At 40.9% G+C, this 16,502-nt stretch overlaps 2 protein-coding genes across 2 annotated transcripts; both read right to left on the bottom strand.

The window, feature by feature from the left end:
* Positions 1-4,705: 4,705 nt before the first annotated feature.
* LOC149405429 (Nuclear transport factor 2 (NTF2) family protein) lies at positions 4,706-6,772 on the bottom strand. The gene is made up of 3 exons (XM_089604891.1): positions 6,255-6,772; positions 5,608-5,804; positions 4,706-5,303 (listed from the first exon to the last, which is right to left on the bottom strand). The coding sequence occupies exons 1-3, from the start codon at positions 6,588-6,590 to the stop codon at positions 5,054-5,056; spliced, it is 783 nt and encodes a 260-aa protein (XP_089461017.1). The 5' UTR covers positions 6,591-6,772; the 3' UTR covers positions 4,706-5,053.
* Positions 6,773-8,092: 1,320 nt separating this feature from the next.
* On the bottom strand, positions 8,093-14,807 carry FTSHI1 (FtsH extracellular protease family). The gene is made up of 15 exons (XM_089607174.1): positions 13,903-14,807; positions 13,741-13,825; positions 12,522-12,956; positions 12,394-12,447; positions 12,245-12,310; positions 12,050-12,145; positions 11,845-11,973; positions 11,686-11,738; positions 11,399-11,594; positions 10,873-10,987; positions 10,490-10,764; positions 10,318-10,401; positions 9,570-9,682; positions 9,231-9,480; positions 8,093-8,421 (listed from the first exon to the last, which is right to left on the bottom strand). Exons 1-15 carry the CDS (start codon positions 14,559-14,561, stop codon positions 8,233-8,235), a joined length of 2,799 nt encoding a protein of 932 aa, XP_089463300.1. The 5' UTR covers positions 14,562-14,807; the 3' UTR covers positions 8,093-8,232.
* Positions 14,808-16,502: the final 1,695 nt, after the last annotated feature.

Below are 16,502 nucleotides of genomic sequence, written 5' to 3'. Positions count from 1 at the left end.
TTTTTTATTTTATTTTATCCACTTTATTTCTAAAATCTATAAATACCCCCCCCCCCCCCATTTAATTTATTTTCTTCACACCTTTCCTTTAAACTCTCTCAAACTCTCTCAAATTCTCTCAATCTCAAATTCTCTCACACTCTCTCGATTTTAATCTCAAATTCTCTCTAACGCTTTCATTTTTTCATGGCCTCATCATCCCGCAACCAAGGAGGTCGAAGGGGAAGAGCTTCCCGAGGTCAACAAATGCACCGTTTTGAAGAAAATTGGTTGCACTTATCTCAAAACGCCCCCGACCCAAACACCCAATACTCCTTCGATCCAAATTATGTTGCTCCTACTTTCAACCATTCGGAATTCACCGAAATTCCAAACACCCAAGTGCCATACTACCCTCAAATGGATCCCGAGCAAGCCTATCAAGCTCAAATTCCGCCATCCGAAATGGCTTTTCAAGAATTTCAAGTATTCGAGCAACATTATCGTGAATCCCAAAATCCAAATGAAGAAGAAGATGACGATGAAACCCAAAATCCAAATGAAGAAGAGGAGGAGGAGGAGGAGGAAGAAGAACAAGACCTACCACCACCACCACCACCACCTCAACCTCGAACTCAAGTTCCACGACCTCGACAACGTGAACAACAAGAGGAGACCCGACAACGACGACAACGACGAGAACAACAAGAACAACAAGAACAACAACAACAACAACGTGAAGCACCTCAACAACAACAACAACCACCTCAACAACAACAACCACCACGACGTCGTGCTAGGTCCGTTGTGTGGACCTTCTTTGAAGAGGTGATTGCGAATGGCGAAAAAGCCGGAAAATGTCACAGTTGTGGCAAAATATTCAGCGCTCACTATGTGTGGGAGTCAAGAGCGACGCCAAGCCTTGTCCCGTCACGGTCCTAGACGACAAACGGTGGCCTGGCCGGACCGTCGCATCCGGAGCGGCAACAAGCATGGTCACACTCCCGAGGACTCGCCCCCTCGGTTTCAAGATGCGGCCGGACACGGCCCCTCGGTGAAAATGAGGAATGGAAGGGAGAGCGTGCTAAGGTCGGGAGATCCCCTCCATCTAGCGCCAAAATGTTGTCGCTCGTTTTCGGACAACTATTTAGAAGCCCGAAGTGGTTAGACCCAAGGCCAGACCAAGTGGTCTCACTCCGGCTCGAGCGTGTCGGACTTGGTATCCCAAGTCGTCCCTTAGCTGTAGATGAAGCTCACCTCATCTTGATACCTGAAAAGCAGTAGAGGATACGTGAACTACAAAGGGGAAACAGAGGGGTTGAGGTAGAATGTAGAGGGTTTAGGTGTTTAGAGGCCGAGACTTGAGAGAAACGAGCGAGGTACGAGTTCGACAGCGTTTCAGTACTCAAAATTTGGACCAGGACCAAGGGAGGGACCCCGGTATTTATAGGCGACCAATGGGCGTTTTGAGCATCCCCTTGGCTGAGGGCCGGCTCGGAGCCGGCCGTGGAGCGAGGGCCGGCTCTGAGTCGGCCGTGGAGCGAGGGCCGGCTCTGAGTCGGCCGTGGAGCGAGGGCCGGCTCTGAGTCGGCCGTGGAGCGAGGGCCGGCTCTGAGTCGGCCGTGGAGCGAGGGCCGGCTCTGAGTCGGCCGTGGAGCGAGGGCCGACCCTGAGTCGGCCGTGGAGCGAGGGCCGACCCTGAGTCGGCCATGGAGCGAGGGCCGGCTCTGAGTTGGCCGTGGAGCGAGGGCTCAGTCGGCCCTTGAGCGAGGGCCGGCTCTGAGTCGGCCATGGAGCGAGGGCCGGCTCTGAGCCGGCCGTGGCCGAGCGCCGGCTCTGAGCCGGCCGTGGCTGAGCACCGGCTCTGAGCCGGCCGTGGCCGAGCGCAAGGCTGCGCGAGGATTTGAGCGGCGAAGGGAGAGTATGACTCCTCGATCCCTCCGTAAGGCCTTTCCCTCCCCGACTCCCTCATCTCGATGATTTGATTCTGGAGGCTTTGAATCACAGTCACCATGTCGAGCCCGTTAGCAGGGCTGACCGCCGGGACCGCGGGAGTCGCCTGTTGACGCTCGTTGGATGCTTGGTCTCCGGCATTGGCCTGAGGTCGGGCGAGAGTCGTGGCGGGTAGCGTCCCTTCGAGAGTTAAGCCTTTGGTGGAGATCCTCTCCTCGGGAGTTTCTCTGTGCCGTCAGGCACTCTCTAAGATCCGCACTCGGCGCTTGGCGCGGCGATGCCGCTCTTTGAAGGATTGTCCGGCGGGCGCTTCGGCTATCGGCCCCATCATCTCCCAAGGTCGCTCCATCTCAGGCGGACCTATCCTCGACGTCGTAGCCGAGGAGGTTGGCGATGAGCAAGCCGTCGACGCCGGGACGGTCTAGGAGCTCCGCGAGCCGTCGAGCCGTGTCCTCTTGGAGCACGGCCTCGGGGTAAAACATAAGAGTGGGGACTTCGCTATTGTGGAGTCATCACAGGCACTGCCAGGGGACACCATCTGGAGCCTCGTCAAGCCAGGTAAGTCACATCGATCCCGTAAGTTTTAGACGTGATTTAGTAGAATATTTTGTTTCCACCGATCAATCTTTTAGTCATATCGAATCTCAAGGCTTCGTTAGATTCATTAGTTCTATAATTCCAAATGTTCAAATTATGTCTAGAAAAGCCTTGAGATCCGATAGCCTAAAATGGTTTTTAGGAGAAAAGGAACAAATGAAAGACACAATATCATCTGGTAGATATAGCGTTGCCTTAACCTCGGATATATGGACTGGTCAATCTAAGATGGATTTCATGAGCGTTGTAGTGCACAATATAGATGACGATTGGAACCTAAACAAACGTATCATTGCCTTTAGGAGGATAGAAGGTTCTCACACTGGTGAAAACATCTTGGACATCATAGTTAGTGTTATAGGTGAGTGGGGTTTGAACAATAGGATTATATCTGTAACCTTAGATAATGCCACAAGCAACAACGCCATGATTATGGAGTTAAAGGAGAAACTTAACGTTGACGATACTCTTTTGCATCAACATTGTGCTACCCATATTATAAACCTCATAGTTCAAGTCGGAGCCGCTAGTTATGACCCTTCGATCAACAAGATTAGGAATTACATTAGTTGGATAAATAGTTCAACCTCTAGAGTAGATGAGCTTAAGAGACGCCTTAGACTAAACGGTCTCCAAGAACGCACCTTTCACCTAGATAACAAAATTAGGTGAAATTCTACCTTTCTCATGTTGACCAACTTCTTATCCGAGCATTACGTCAATGTTATTGTTTCTTACATTAACAGCGAACATGGCGAAAACGCTATATCCGAATATGATATTAGGATGGCTGAATCATTTGTTTCTTTTCTCGACATTTTTTACAAAGAAACTTGTTATCTCTCTGCTGTTTACACTCCTACTTCTTTTCTCGGTCTTCATACTATGACCGCAATTGCTGTGCATCTTGATAAATATAAAAACGAAACAATTTTTCAAGATTCTATTCAAGCAATGACAGCCAAGTTTTTAAAATATTGGGGGGCTGGAAAGGTTCCATTATTATACGGTTTTGGAGCCATTCTAGACGTCCGATGTAAAATTGGTGGTTTAAAAAAATTTCTGAAGTACATTAGAAACCATTTTGTGGACCAAGATTACATTGCACTTGATCTCTCGAGGATCGTGGAAGCTTTTTTTTATCTTTTCAAGGTATACGAGGCGAAACTCCTACTGCAATATCGAGCACAACCATCTCAATCACAGACGCATTATCCGAGAAGACACCAATACACGAATGTCTTCGTCAACGCGCCCACGTACAGCCCATCACCTCAACAACAAGAAGCTGGGACAAGTCAGACGAGGTCGAGCGCAACCGACACACGGTCCCATCCGGAGATCCAAGAGTACGATCGGAACGATTGGGTCAGGACGGATGACGAAGCCATCGACCTCTTGGTTTGGTGGAGACAGAATGCGAGGAGGTTCCCGGTCTTGTCATCTATGGCACAAGACATCCTCACCATCCTTGTTTCAACCGTGTCATCTGAGGCGGCTTTTAGTAGCGCGGGCCGCATCATCGACGATAGAAGATGTAGCTTGAAACCGGAGATGGTCGAAGCATTGACGTGCGGTAAAGATTGGATTCAACATAGAAATCGAGCACAAGAAACATTCATGTGCTTCGATATTCTTGACGATTTTGAAGTTGATTTCGCAAATGTAAACATAAATGGTTAGACTAACTTGTATAACTAAGGGATATCCCGGCCCTTGTCCGGGATAAATTTTCAAATAATTAACGAGGAAAGGGGTGCTCTTTTTCCTCGCCGTCGCACTTTTTTAGGGGTCGGTGGGGTTTTTTAGGAGGCCCATTTTTAATTTCACATTTTTTTTATTATTTTTTCTACCCATTTACTTCAAAATCTTTTCAATTAAGTCCTTGTATATAATTATTGAACTTCATTTAAATCTTCATTTCTACCCACTTAATTTAAATTCCTTTCACTTACATCCCTCTATTTATTTATTTAAATTCATTTAAAACCGACTTTTTTATTTTTTTTTATGCCTAACGGGGTCCCGAATTCCCGTTAGGCAAACTCCCGTCCCGTCCCATTACTTAACGGGACGGGACTCCCGTTTGACCAATTAACGGGAGTCCGGGGTTGGGCGGTAGCGGGAGATCCCGCTAGGCCAGGTTTATTTCTATTCCTTCACAAATTCATTACCCATCTCATTTCATCTGAATTTCTTGAACCAACCTTCCCAAAAAAAAAAAAAAAAAAACCCATGTCTCCAAGAACATCCGTGTCCCCGCAAATCCTTGAAGCTCTTAGTCTAGGACCATATTAAAGCCTACCCCAAAGCAACAAACCCAGAAAAAATCAGCACAAACAATTTGAAAAAGGTGACATCTTTACCATAGATCGAAAGCAAAACTGATGTTGAAAAAGTGACAAGGACTGTGTTCAAGAATCTTGCTCTAATTAAGAAAAAAAATACCAAGTAAATTATGTAACTAGTATTAGATATATCACTCATTCCTATCAAAATATTGTTCTGTTTGTTCTTCACTTGGTTAAAGCTGTTGTTGGTCTACTTGTGCGTCCATGACAGAGCTGTGGTGATGAACCATGAACCACCGTCCGTTGTGGAACTCGAAGACGTTAGAGACGTTGAAAGGCCCGGTGTCCATGTCATCGACGTACGTTTTCATCGTCACCCAAGCCATGTCCGTCGCAACCCGGGCCCGCACTTCCCGTACCTGAAAGTTCACTCCTTGGTCCCAATTGAACGCAAATTCCCAACTTTGGATCACCGAGCTATACCTGAAAAAAATCGGAACATTTTCAAAATTCAAACATTATACATGGAAATGATCAAGGAATAATGTCGTCGTTATTTGTTCAAATCAGTCGATGGGGTTCTATGAACATGGAACGTCTTCCCTAGCGATAGAGCTCAATCTTGTCCAAAACTAATACTTTATGCACTGTGTGATTTTAAACAGATATCAGTATGTCAAGTTTCAACAATTACGAGCACAACTCAGTTCAATCAAGAATTCTCTTATAGCGTAACTCACATTAGAAATAAAAGAGAAGTTCGGGCGGGCAAGAAGAAGAGTCGTACCCTGAAAAGAGATTTCCTGAAGCGTGAACGCATTTCACGTAATCCGCGTTCAGCCACAAACGACTCATGGCCGGGAGCGATCTGTCTCTGATGATGCTAAAGAATTCATTATTTGTATTCACAATTGCTCGCGTAGCAGCATAATAGGCTTTCCATCCATTCACCGGCGTAACGCTGTCCTGTTCCAACGTAAAGTCCTAAAAACAAACAAACAAACACTAAACATATCAATGGCTGTAGAATAATTTTTCCATAAGTCACAATAGACATATAACAAATCCCTCTTTTAGGAGACGGTTTAGCTTATGGAAAGTAATGGAAAAGCCATTGAAACAAGGAAATAAGGAAAGAACCAAAAATCTTATTCTCTATAACCTACATTATCCAATCGGTTGAACCAAGTTAAATGCCTAAATCTTATCCCTATGTTTATGCAATAGGTTCTGAATTTAAATTCATATTCATGGTTAGCATATTTCCTAGTTGAGATACCAAAATAAATATGAATCCCAAATATTTCATAGACTGCAAATTCAACTTCCGTAAACTCAAATCCGTAACATTGTGAATCCTTGAAATTGATCGAAACAGCTAAAGGGAAAGTAATGAAGAGGCAATTAGCCCTAGAAAATGGAAATGGTTGATACCTTGTGATAAAGAGCCTTCCAGGCATTATCGTCGTTGGCAGCTTTACGCATGAGCGAATTGGTCATGGAGAGACGACACAGACTCGGATAGTCCAGATAGCTGAGCGCGTGGGTGGTAATCTCCGGCACGAGCTGTTCCATCATCGACGCGCCGCTCAGAACCGCCATTTCCGACGCGCCGCCACCATTCAAATGCGAAGCTCCGGCGGCGATTCTGTCGTCCGATCGTCGGCGCGGTGGTCGGAGGGAGAGGAAGGCGAAGAGGAAGCAGAGAGCTGTGAAGGCAATGGCTAAGAGGAAAGCGAGTTGGGGAGAGAAAGGAAAGGATGTTTCCATTGGAAAGACATGAAAGCTTGTGGTGAGACACAAAACATGAATTGAGTTCGAAACGACGTCGCTGTGGCGATGATGGTCCTCGTTTCGGAGCCCTAGATTTCTTTCGTCAGTTGAAATGGCAGAGAGAGAGAGAGAGACGACGATGAAGAAGGCGTAACGGACTCAGGAATGAAAAATAAATAAATTAATAAATAAAATGTAAAATAATATTCAGGGGAGACCTCCAGTTCTCCTTCATTTTATATATTTTTGTGTGGAAATTGATATTTTTCGTCTAATTGTTTTTTTTTTTTTTAAAAGATGACTTGGCCTAAAAAAGATAAACAAATTTATTTACCATTGATTTTACCTCTCCCTACGTAAGAGTTTTTCATTTATTTTTTCACCTACCAAAGAGCTTTCTCCCAAGTAAATATATCACAAGATAAACAAAAACTATCTTCATAAACAATTTGAACCGAATTCTATTCTGAACTTTTCGTTCTATCCGAACTGGTTTGGTATCTTTTTCCCTTTTTTTTTTTTAAATGTAAAGTAGAGTACTTTTTTGGTTTTTATTTTTATTTTTTTTAACAATATCATAATCGGTTTTAGCCAAAATCATGGCCATCACGGAAACACATAAAATTGTGTTTCGCTAACCACCAAAATTCCGATTTAGACACAACAAAGAATATGCTATTAGACATAACATATGCTATTAGACACAAGTTTCAAATCGGTTCTTTTCAATTGCGTTTTAATCGATAATTTAGTGTAATACTCTAAGCTAGAGAGCTTTTCCGTTCTCTAATCATATGAGTTTACCGCCTATTAAAAGTGCAAACAAATGTAAAATAGTCACATTTGATGAAAGACTCATGTTTTTTAAATGTCTCTCTAAAGCTTGGACTACAATCTTAACAGCATTTTCAAACAAGAAATCAGACATTTTATACCAAATCCGCATAAATCATTAGTAATTTATATTAAATTTATAATCCAACGGCTAAAAACTAGGAAAACTATAATGTAACACTCGCCTAAATATGGTTTCTTTCGTATGGTTGATGTGAATTAAGATCAACACTCGCCTAAATATGTACTCGTAGGTAATGTAACACTAACATCAAATTCTCCATAATACCATTAACGTAATCATATCATCATAAGATAGTTTTATTTTATTTTAATGCAAACTATATAATTAAATTCATATGAATGATGTCGTATTAGTTAGTTTTTTTTTATAGTCATATAATGATTTTGAAAAGTTATGTTACAAAGAAATAATAACATAAGCTTATGAATCGAAAGAGTAAAAATTGTAATTAAATCCATTCCCAAGCACTAACGGTTTGATTTTTTTTTTTTTTTCATTACCCTCTTATTAATTTTATTTAACGAGAATGAGATCAACTTTAAGAATCAAAATTCATGACTGCATTTACATACAGGATGACACATTTTCTCTTCAGGGCCAAAATTGATTACGATACATAATTATTAATTAATATAACTGATTTAATGAGAATGAGATCAACTTGAAGAATCAAAATTCATGACTGCATTTACATACAGGATGACACATTTTCTCTTCAGGGCCAAAATTGATTACGACACATAATTATTAATCCATATTTCTATATCCTCTTTCAAGCTTTCATTCATCTTCTTTGGACTGAGTCACCATCGCGTATTCGATCTCCCGATTTTCATCTTCGCTGGGGATGAACGGAAGGCTCGCAGGGTCTTCTTCTTCGAGAAGGAGACCGATCGGAGTTTTTGGAGGATATTTGTCCAATATCAACTCTATTTCTTCCCCGCTGATTTCTTCGCGATTCACAAGTACCTGTGTTTTATAGAGAGCTCAAATTGAGTCAGCAATACTAGTCGTTAAAAACTCGCAAAGTTTTTAGCAATACCAAATTAGTTATAAAAAAAAAAGTTCAACCTCTGAATTTAGACAAAGTTGAGCCAAACCAGAGATTTTGCCACAATTTAAAAGTTTAGGGGTATGGTGTGTAAGAAAACACAATTAGTGGGGCATATATGAAAAAATCATATAATTTCAGGCTAAAGTATAAAAATTTGTATAAATTAAGGATGAAAAGTTTAATTTTCAAAAGTTCGAGGACAAGGACCAAAGTGAAACAACCCGCGACAACGTAGAGGTCACCAGTGTGAATAAGACTTTTTCTATATTTGAACAAGCATCCGGTTCAATTCGATTATCAGTTTTTCAAATTTTGGAACGAAATGTTACGTATTTAGCCAGCCAGCCATTAGACTTTTTAATTATGGAATTAGTCTATTAAATTTTTTTTTTTAAATCAGGGTCTTAAAATCATGCATTTTTATTATTCCGAATTCAGGTAAACTAATTATGCAGTTAGGGTTTAATTGCGTATATCATTTATTCCGATTATTGAGGTAACCTCCGACCAAATAACTCAATCACACTCAAACCGAGAGGAGATTTCAAATCAAACATTTTATTATCATTCCGAATGCAGGTCAAACTAACTACGCAATTAGGGTTTAATTACGTAAACTTATTATTCAGAAATTGTCTTCAGACCTATAACTCGATCACTAACGGGTAAAAAATCAAAGCTAAATAATAATAATAATAATAATTATAATGGATGGGTTTAGCACCTTGACAGTTTTAAGGAGGGCAGCGTGGTGGGTTCGGAGAAGAGAGAGTGTGCGGCGATACATGTCCCGAACAAGATCTTCGGCTCTCTGAGCGATCTCGTCGTCGAGCTCGAAGTTGAGCGGCGGCTCTATCAGACCATAGTCGTCGTACAGCGATCCTTCGAAGTCGAGTCTCGGCCCCACAAATTTAGCCTTTTTCCTCCACGGTGGCGGTTCGCCGTGAATCACCATCGACTTGTCCAAATTCCATCTGTTCAAAGAGTTAAGAAGAACATTTCACCACCAAAAAAAAAAAAAAAAATTACAAAACTAGATTAGTATTTATGATACGATAAATACATTGTCAAAATTTTCCGAGCGAGCCATGAGGCATCAGCAAGGTAGCTGACTGATGCCCTTGATGTGTCTCGTCCGTATATCACTTCTTCTGCGGCTCTGGCTCCGAGTAAAACCTGTGCACATAACGGCGCTGATTAGTAGTGCTAATGGTTTTGTTGAATGAGTATTGATCAATCATCATAGTAAATTACTAAATTTTATTGATGAAGATAATATTGATTAATAAGAGATATCGTAAATTATAACTACTTTATAGTTTATAGTATAAATACTAAATGACATTGTAATGACTTTTTAGTACAATTTTTATATGATTAACAATTACTAGCCAACATAACAGCTCGTAATGGATTTTGAAACTATTTCTCAATATTTAATTTCCGATATATAAATATATATATATATTATTATATTATTATTATATATATATATATATAGTAGATGATTGATCTTTAGACACAAATCACTCTTCAATGAACAATGATTTTTTTTTTAAGAAAAAAAAAGATATTGGACTCTAGACACGAGTAGTGTTCATTCGTACCGATTTTTTTTTTTTTTTAATCAGAAAGATAAAAAAAAATGTCTCCAAAAAAACTTTAAAACTCATTTTTTTCAAACCTAAACATTTCTAGACACGTCTCCATATATTTCTTCCTCTAGACTAAAATATATTAACTATTCCGCAGCAATGCGCGGGGCATATATATATATATATATATATATATATATATATATACTTGCAAACCTGAAGGCGATGTAGCAACTGTGGGCGCTTCTCAAACATGTACGATTCATCGTCGAGCCGATGGAAAACAACTTGTGATAGCGTCTGACGAGCAGATCGGTTCCAAAAAAAGCCATCGTAATAATCAATCAATCAATCGTTGCAAATTAAATCATAATAAAAAAAAAGCTACCTCGCCGCGGGGGACGATAGAAATGCGGTCGCAGCGTTCGACGTTTGCGTTTTCGTAGCGCCTCAAGAGGTGTGAAGTGACGGCAAGTCCGGCTTCGGTTGTGGCACGGCGACACTGGCCTCGATGGCCCAACTCGATTCCGATGCGTTTAGGCCCAACGGTCAATCGGTCCACTGCGTCGTCCATGTCCGACTCCTGAATCGACATGTGTCCCTTCCTCACCGCCACCAGCGCTGCCTCTTGCACCAGCTGAGCCAATTTCGCTCCCGTCCATCCTATGAAATAAATAAATAAATAAATAAAAAAGATTAGAATAAGTAGACATGCTAATTTGACATAAAATTACAAATGAGATCAATTTCCTACAATTTTTTTTTTTTTACCAGGCAAGTTTTGTGCATAGCTAGATAAATCGAGGGATTCCGACATTTTGACTTTGCTCGCATGAATTTTCAAGATCTCTAGTCTCCCCTTCGCCGCGGGGGGACGGATTTTGATCTGTAGCGGAGAGAATTGCAAATCATCAGAATATGCAATGATTGATTCGATGTAAAATTTCATCTATGAGGGCTTTTTGGAATGGAAAAGCTATTAAGTTATTTGGTTTGTTTATCCAAATCGATTAAATGATACTTATTTCAACAAAGAAACCCTTCTTATTGTACACTCTCTCTTAACACTTTTTTGTTTGTAATATACTTCAATATCAAAAGCTTGTGAACTATTTTGCTCAGAAAACAAGTTTAGGGACCAAAATGCCACTCTCAATAGTTCAGGGATCATTTCCGCTCTTAAGTGATAGATTTCTTTAAAATTCCAGGGACTATTTGCACCAAAGGAAAACTAGGCTGACCAAGTGAGTTTCAAAGCAGGGAACGAAAGAGAGTTAGTTCGAGGGAAAAGAAAAACCTTGCGATCGAATCGCCCGGGTCGGAGGAGCGCCGGGTCCAACAAATCTCTACGATTAGTGGCGGCCAAGAAGATAACGCCTTTTCCGGTATCAAACCCGTCAAGCTCTATCAACAGCTGGTTCAACGTGGTTTCTCTCTCTTGAGTCGCCGCGTTGTACATCTGATCCTCGGACTGCTTGAAAATCCCTTCACGCCTTGCCACACACACACAAAAAATAATCATTTTAATCATTATCAGGAATCATTTTTATCTCTCAACAAAATTTTCAATTTATTTTAGAATACCTTGTCGCCAAAGCATCTATCTCGTCGATGAAGATAACCGATGGTTTGTTTACCTGTAAGCACATGGAGAAACAACCTTGAAGTTATGTTAGGTCCAATAACGATCGAAAACCTGTCATTTTGTCGTTGTGTGAACAGAGACTAGGAAATGGTGTTGACCTTGGCTCTCATGAATAAGTCCCTAATACGAGCCGAACCGACACCGACCAAGACTTCGACGAATTCCGATCCGGCCATCTGATAAAACGGAACACCAGCTTCGCCGGCAATGGCCTTTGCAACCAGGGTCTGGTCATACACATAGGATAAATCTTTAGAAATCGGATTTATTTTGCCGAAATTAATTCGGATAAAAATTACAAACCTTGCCACACCCGGGAGGTCCTTCTAGAAGGACGCCGTGTGGGGGTTTTATTCCCAATTTATCAAAGAGCTCCGGGTTCTTCAAGTACCTCACAAGCTGATTGACCAGAAGCGTATCGCAATCAGCTTAATTAATTCAATGAAAACGTGAAACGATTCTCTACATCCGATCCTATTTTAGTGGACACGACAATACCTCTTGGAGTTCCTCTACAGCTTCGTCGATCCCAGCCACATCTGCAAATTTAACCCCGGTTGAACCCTAAAAAAGAACATTGATCGAGCTTTGAGAAAACTTTTTCGGCTAAATTATCTATAAAAATAAAAAATATATAAATTACTAACGTCGACACGAGCTTCTGCTTTAGACCGTGAAAAATCAATCCCTTGCCATAAATCCTGCCAAAAAAAAATAGCCATGAGATTTCGTACACACGGCAAATAAGAGAACCTCGAGACAAAGAGACTCGTACCCATTTTCTGAAGTTCTTTGGTCTTCTAGAAAGGGTGAAACGGACGAGAAGGACCATAATTAAAAGGACGAAGGTGATCGGTTTCAGAACCTCGATACTCGCCGATACGCCGCCGAAGGTCCATAACTCGGAGAGTTTCGAAGTTATTCCTCCTTCCCCGAAGAAATCGGCAACATTTTCCCATGCCCTTTCCAAGACGCCGAGAACGATTCCGAACAGAAACTTGGAAAGCGGTCTGACAACAGGCCACACGACATAAACAGCGGTTGCATACACGAAACTTGTGACGGCAAACACCGCCGAAGCCAAGAAGCCTCCGACGATGACCGCCGCGGCGGCCATTAGAGCGGTCACCATCCCGAGCTCCACCATGATTCTGCTCGACAGTGATGACGCCACGGGATGAGGGAACTCTGTTACTTTTCCGACCCAAGACTGAAAAGTAGGACGTAATAGGCATAAACAAGCAATGATGATCAAAGTTCATACACATGATGGGTGTGTTCGGAAACCCGGAAAATCTGAGGGTAAAGAATCCATTTACTTTTCTTTGTGTTATTTGGATCGTTGAAAAAAATCGAGAGGGATCGAAGAACTCGAGCGAATAATTCCAAAGATAACATTCTTTTTCCCTCAATTTCATTCACTTTCAAACACAGCAAGACATAAAAAGCAATGATCAAAATTTATAAACATGATGGGTGTATTTGGAACCTAGAAAACCCAAGGAGAAAAAAAAAAAGAATCCCTTTTTATGTTTTCTTCAGTTGTTTGGATTGAGGAAAATTCGAGGGAAACATGGGTGAAAATCAAAAATCAAGCAAAGCCGCACATGTGAATAGTACCAAGGATTTCATTCTCTTTCCCTCAAAATTGTACAGACTTCCAAACGCAACAGAGCGTTTTGAATTTCTCTCACATTTTCCATCATAAAATCCTAGCTCCAAACATAGCCGATACGATAAGCACTCAATTTCGAAAATGTACACTAAAATTACGATTTCATTTTCCTTGGAAAAATTTGTGAAAAAAAAACCCAAGCAAATTCGCGATGTGGGGAGAAAATGGTTCCATGGACTCCATTCTTCCCCTCAATATTTCGTTTCCTCTCACATTTTTCTTCAAATTTTCATTATCCGTCATCATTAAATCTGGGTTCCAAACATAGTCGACACAATGACCGCTAAATTTCGCAATGAGTATAAATTCGGTGGCTCACCGTGGTCGGCTTCTCGACTTGAGAGCGAGGTCCTTTGTACTCCTTGAGGAGCTCGAGAGCTTTATCCTCATCGACCCTCATCGCCCTGAAAAAAAAAAATGAATAAAAAACCAAACCCATATACATGAAATCTCTACATCACCAAATTTCAAAAGGGACTACCATTTTCGCCTGTGCAAGCTCTTGTCTCCCGGGATTTCTCTCAGCTCGACTATAAAATCTCTGATCCCATTTGTTCCCACATTCCAAGTCAACATCTTGACCTTGTCGCTCTTCAAAGCCCGGTCGAAATCGTCGAATTCGATCTTCGGCAATGCCTCGAAGCTCTCCCGGAATTCTTGTTCCTCCGATAAGCCTCTCCCGAAGATTTGCTCCGGCACGTAAAGCTTTCCCTTGTGCTCTCTCAGAATATCGTTCAGAAACACCTCGTCCTTACCTTCTTCTTCTTCCTCTTTTTCTCTATTCTTTCTCGCCACGTCACTCGACCTCGCAGCCAAGCTCAGCATCTTCGACACGAAGCTCTTGCCGAGATTCTCTTTCTCCTTCAGTGTGTAGAACTTATCGCCAATCAAGTACCGAGGCTCGACTTGGCTCGGATTCTCCTTCAAAACCCTAGACACGAAATCATCGCCCTTGTCGGAGTTCGACGACTGGCACGAGACGGCCGTGGAGCGGCGAGGGATACGGAGCTCCGGGCGACCAATCCGAGTAAAGTTCGAAGCTTTGAAGCGAATTCTGGGTCTTGGAGCGAGCCCATTGAAGGGTCGGTTGATTTTGGGAAGGTAAATCGCGGGAGAGAATCGAGCGTCTAATGAGGCCATAGTACAGAGTTCGTTCAATGCGAGGTGATTGATTTGCCAATGTTGTTATCTTCCATTACAGACACACACAGAGAGAGAGAGAGAGAGAGAGAGAGAGATTTCAAGGGTTTTTATGATGACGCTGTCGATTGAGAGATTTCGTGTTTTCGGCTCCGACACCGAAATGTTTGAATGTTGGCGAAGAAAGCTATTGTGACTCACTGCGGCGAATAATAATTTGCATTATCCAATGAAAGAGCGACTATTGCACTTTATTTGAAGGAGTTCACTATGATGCACTATTACCCCCTTTTTTTTTCCTCTTCTTCTTCTTTTAATGAGAACTCGTTTGATTTAGAGGCTGCTAGATAAAAGAATATCAAATATCCAAAAGGATTAAAATTCCGCGGATTCCGGTAAGAAATCAGACCGAAAACCATTTTTTTAGAGTCCTAGTAACAGTACCTACAATACTGAAATTTTTCTTAGTTTTTGACATTTTCCGAGAATCATTCCACTTTCCGATTGTTTTTAGGCAAATTCTCGCGCATTCCGACGAAAATTTACCTGTAAGTGGTCAAATATTGACAATTCTTAAAATCTGATGATATTTAGTGTTCATCACGAAATTTATCTTTAGTTTTTGATGATTTAGTTCAAATTTCTAACTACATTATTGTCTTTAATTGGAGTTTGTATCCAATTTTTTCAAATTTTTTGTTACATCCAAAGATAGGCTTTAGATTTAAATGTGTTTTTGGGTTTTTTGTTAAATTAGTTGTAGAATATGAAATTTTATGTATAATTAATTTATTTTTAACATGAAAATTATCATTATTTTGATTTTGCATTATTGAACTATGTCATTAAGTTTGTGTTGAATTTTTGTTGAACTATTGTTGTAGATTTTTTTTCATTTTTATCCTATGTTATGTATGAATTTTTTTTTAAAATATTTATTCACTACATTTTTATTGAACTATTGTTGTAGATTTTTTTTTCATTTTTATCCTCTCGGTAAGTACGGTATTTGACGGTATTCTTCGACGGTAACTGTATTCTCAACGGTACAATTTACCTTTTCCTTTTCCGAATTTCACGGTATTTCTCTAGCTTACCTTTGGATACCAATAAAATCTGAGTCTCGAAACGATTACAGTATTTCGATCATTGAACCAAACACATATTTGTGTAAAATCTCCACCCGGAGTGCAATTCGAGTTTTTGTCCAATCGGATAAGCGGCACGGTAACTTGACTATACCATTTATTCTCATGATTTTTCAAGACGCCGTGCGATGGAATTATTCGCGCCATTGGTGATATAGCAATGGGATGCTAAGTCCAGCCGATATGTCCCATTTGCTATAAAAAAAAAATAAATAAAAAAAGTAAAAAAAAAATTAAAAAAAAGCCTCGATGTGTATGTGTAGACTATGTCTGAGAGCTAGAGAGAGTTGACCGTGATGAGCTGGTAGTTTTCTGTCGGGTTAAGGATCGGTTTTTCAACGACGCTGAGGACGAGAACCAACGATCTTTAAATCAACGACAGCAATCCCGCGTTATCCAATTATACTCTTTCTCTTCCCCAAATAAAGGATTGCCAAAAAAAGAAGTCGATGTGCCAGTTTTTGGCAGATAAAAAAGTACCGGTGGGTAGCTCCAAAAACCCCGAATTCACTTATACTCCTATAACTAATGGTTTTTAAGAGTGGTGTAGGGTGCTCTGAATTTTGAGCTCGTGTGAAAGTAATACTTGCTCAAAATCCTAATTGATTTGTATTTCTGGTTGTTTTTATTTGATATTGGTGATATCGTGTTCTCTCGTTATATGCATGTGTCCCGATTGCGATTCCAAATTATTAGAAATCGGACTAATCAATTCCGGCATCTTTTTGAGCTCTGCAATCGATAAGAAATCTAAGAGTTTCGAGCCATGCGTGCTATTATAAATATGGTTTCA

The sequence above is a fragment of the Urtica dioica genome, chromosome 2, assembly GCF_054948205.1.
Source record: "Urtica dioica subsp. dioica isolate 48M chromosome 2, U.dioica_male_clone48M_v1_H2, whole genome shotgun sequence".
Taxonomy (NCBI): domain Eukaryota; kingdom Viridiplantae; phylum Streptophyta; class Magnoliopsida; order Rosales; family Urticaceae; genus Urtica; species Urtica dioica.
This window is presented reverse-complemented; position numbering and strand designations above follow the sequence as displayed.

What these genes read in the sequence shown, in the direction of transcription:
- LOC149405429 (XM_089604891.1), bottom strand. Translation starts at nt 6,590, where the DNA reads ATGGAAACATCCTTTCCTTTCTCTCCCCAACTCGCTTTCCTCTTAGCC. An exon ending in GGAAGGCTCTTTATCACAAG is followed by an intron (nt 5,805 to 6,254) that starts GTATCAACCATT and finishes GTTTGTTTTTAG; the next exon opens with GACTTTACGTTGGAACAGGA. An exon ending in TCAGGAAATCTCTTTTCAGG is followed by an intron (nt 5,304 to 5,607) that starts GTACGACTCTTC and finishes GATTTTTTTCAG; the next exon opens with GTATAGCTCGGTGATCCAAA.
- FTSHI1 (XM_089607174.1), bottom strand. Translation starts at nt 14,561, where the DNA reads ATGGCCTCATTAGACGCTCGATTCTCTCCCGCGATTTACCTTCCCAAA. An exon ending in ATAGATGCTTTGGCGACAAG is followed by an intron (nt 11,595 to 11,685) that starts GTATTCTAAAAT and finishes GTGTGTGGCAAG; the next exon opens with GCGTGAAGGGATTTTCAAGC. An exon ending in CCGGGCGATTCGATCGCAAG is followed by an intron (nt 10,988 to 11,398) that starts GTTTTTCTTTTC and finishes TCTCCGCTACAG; the next exon opens with ATCAAAATCCGTCCCCCCGC.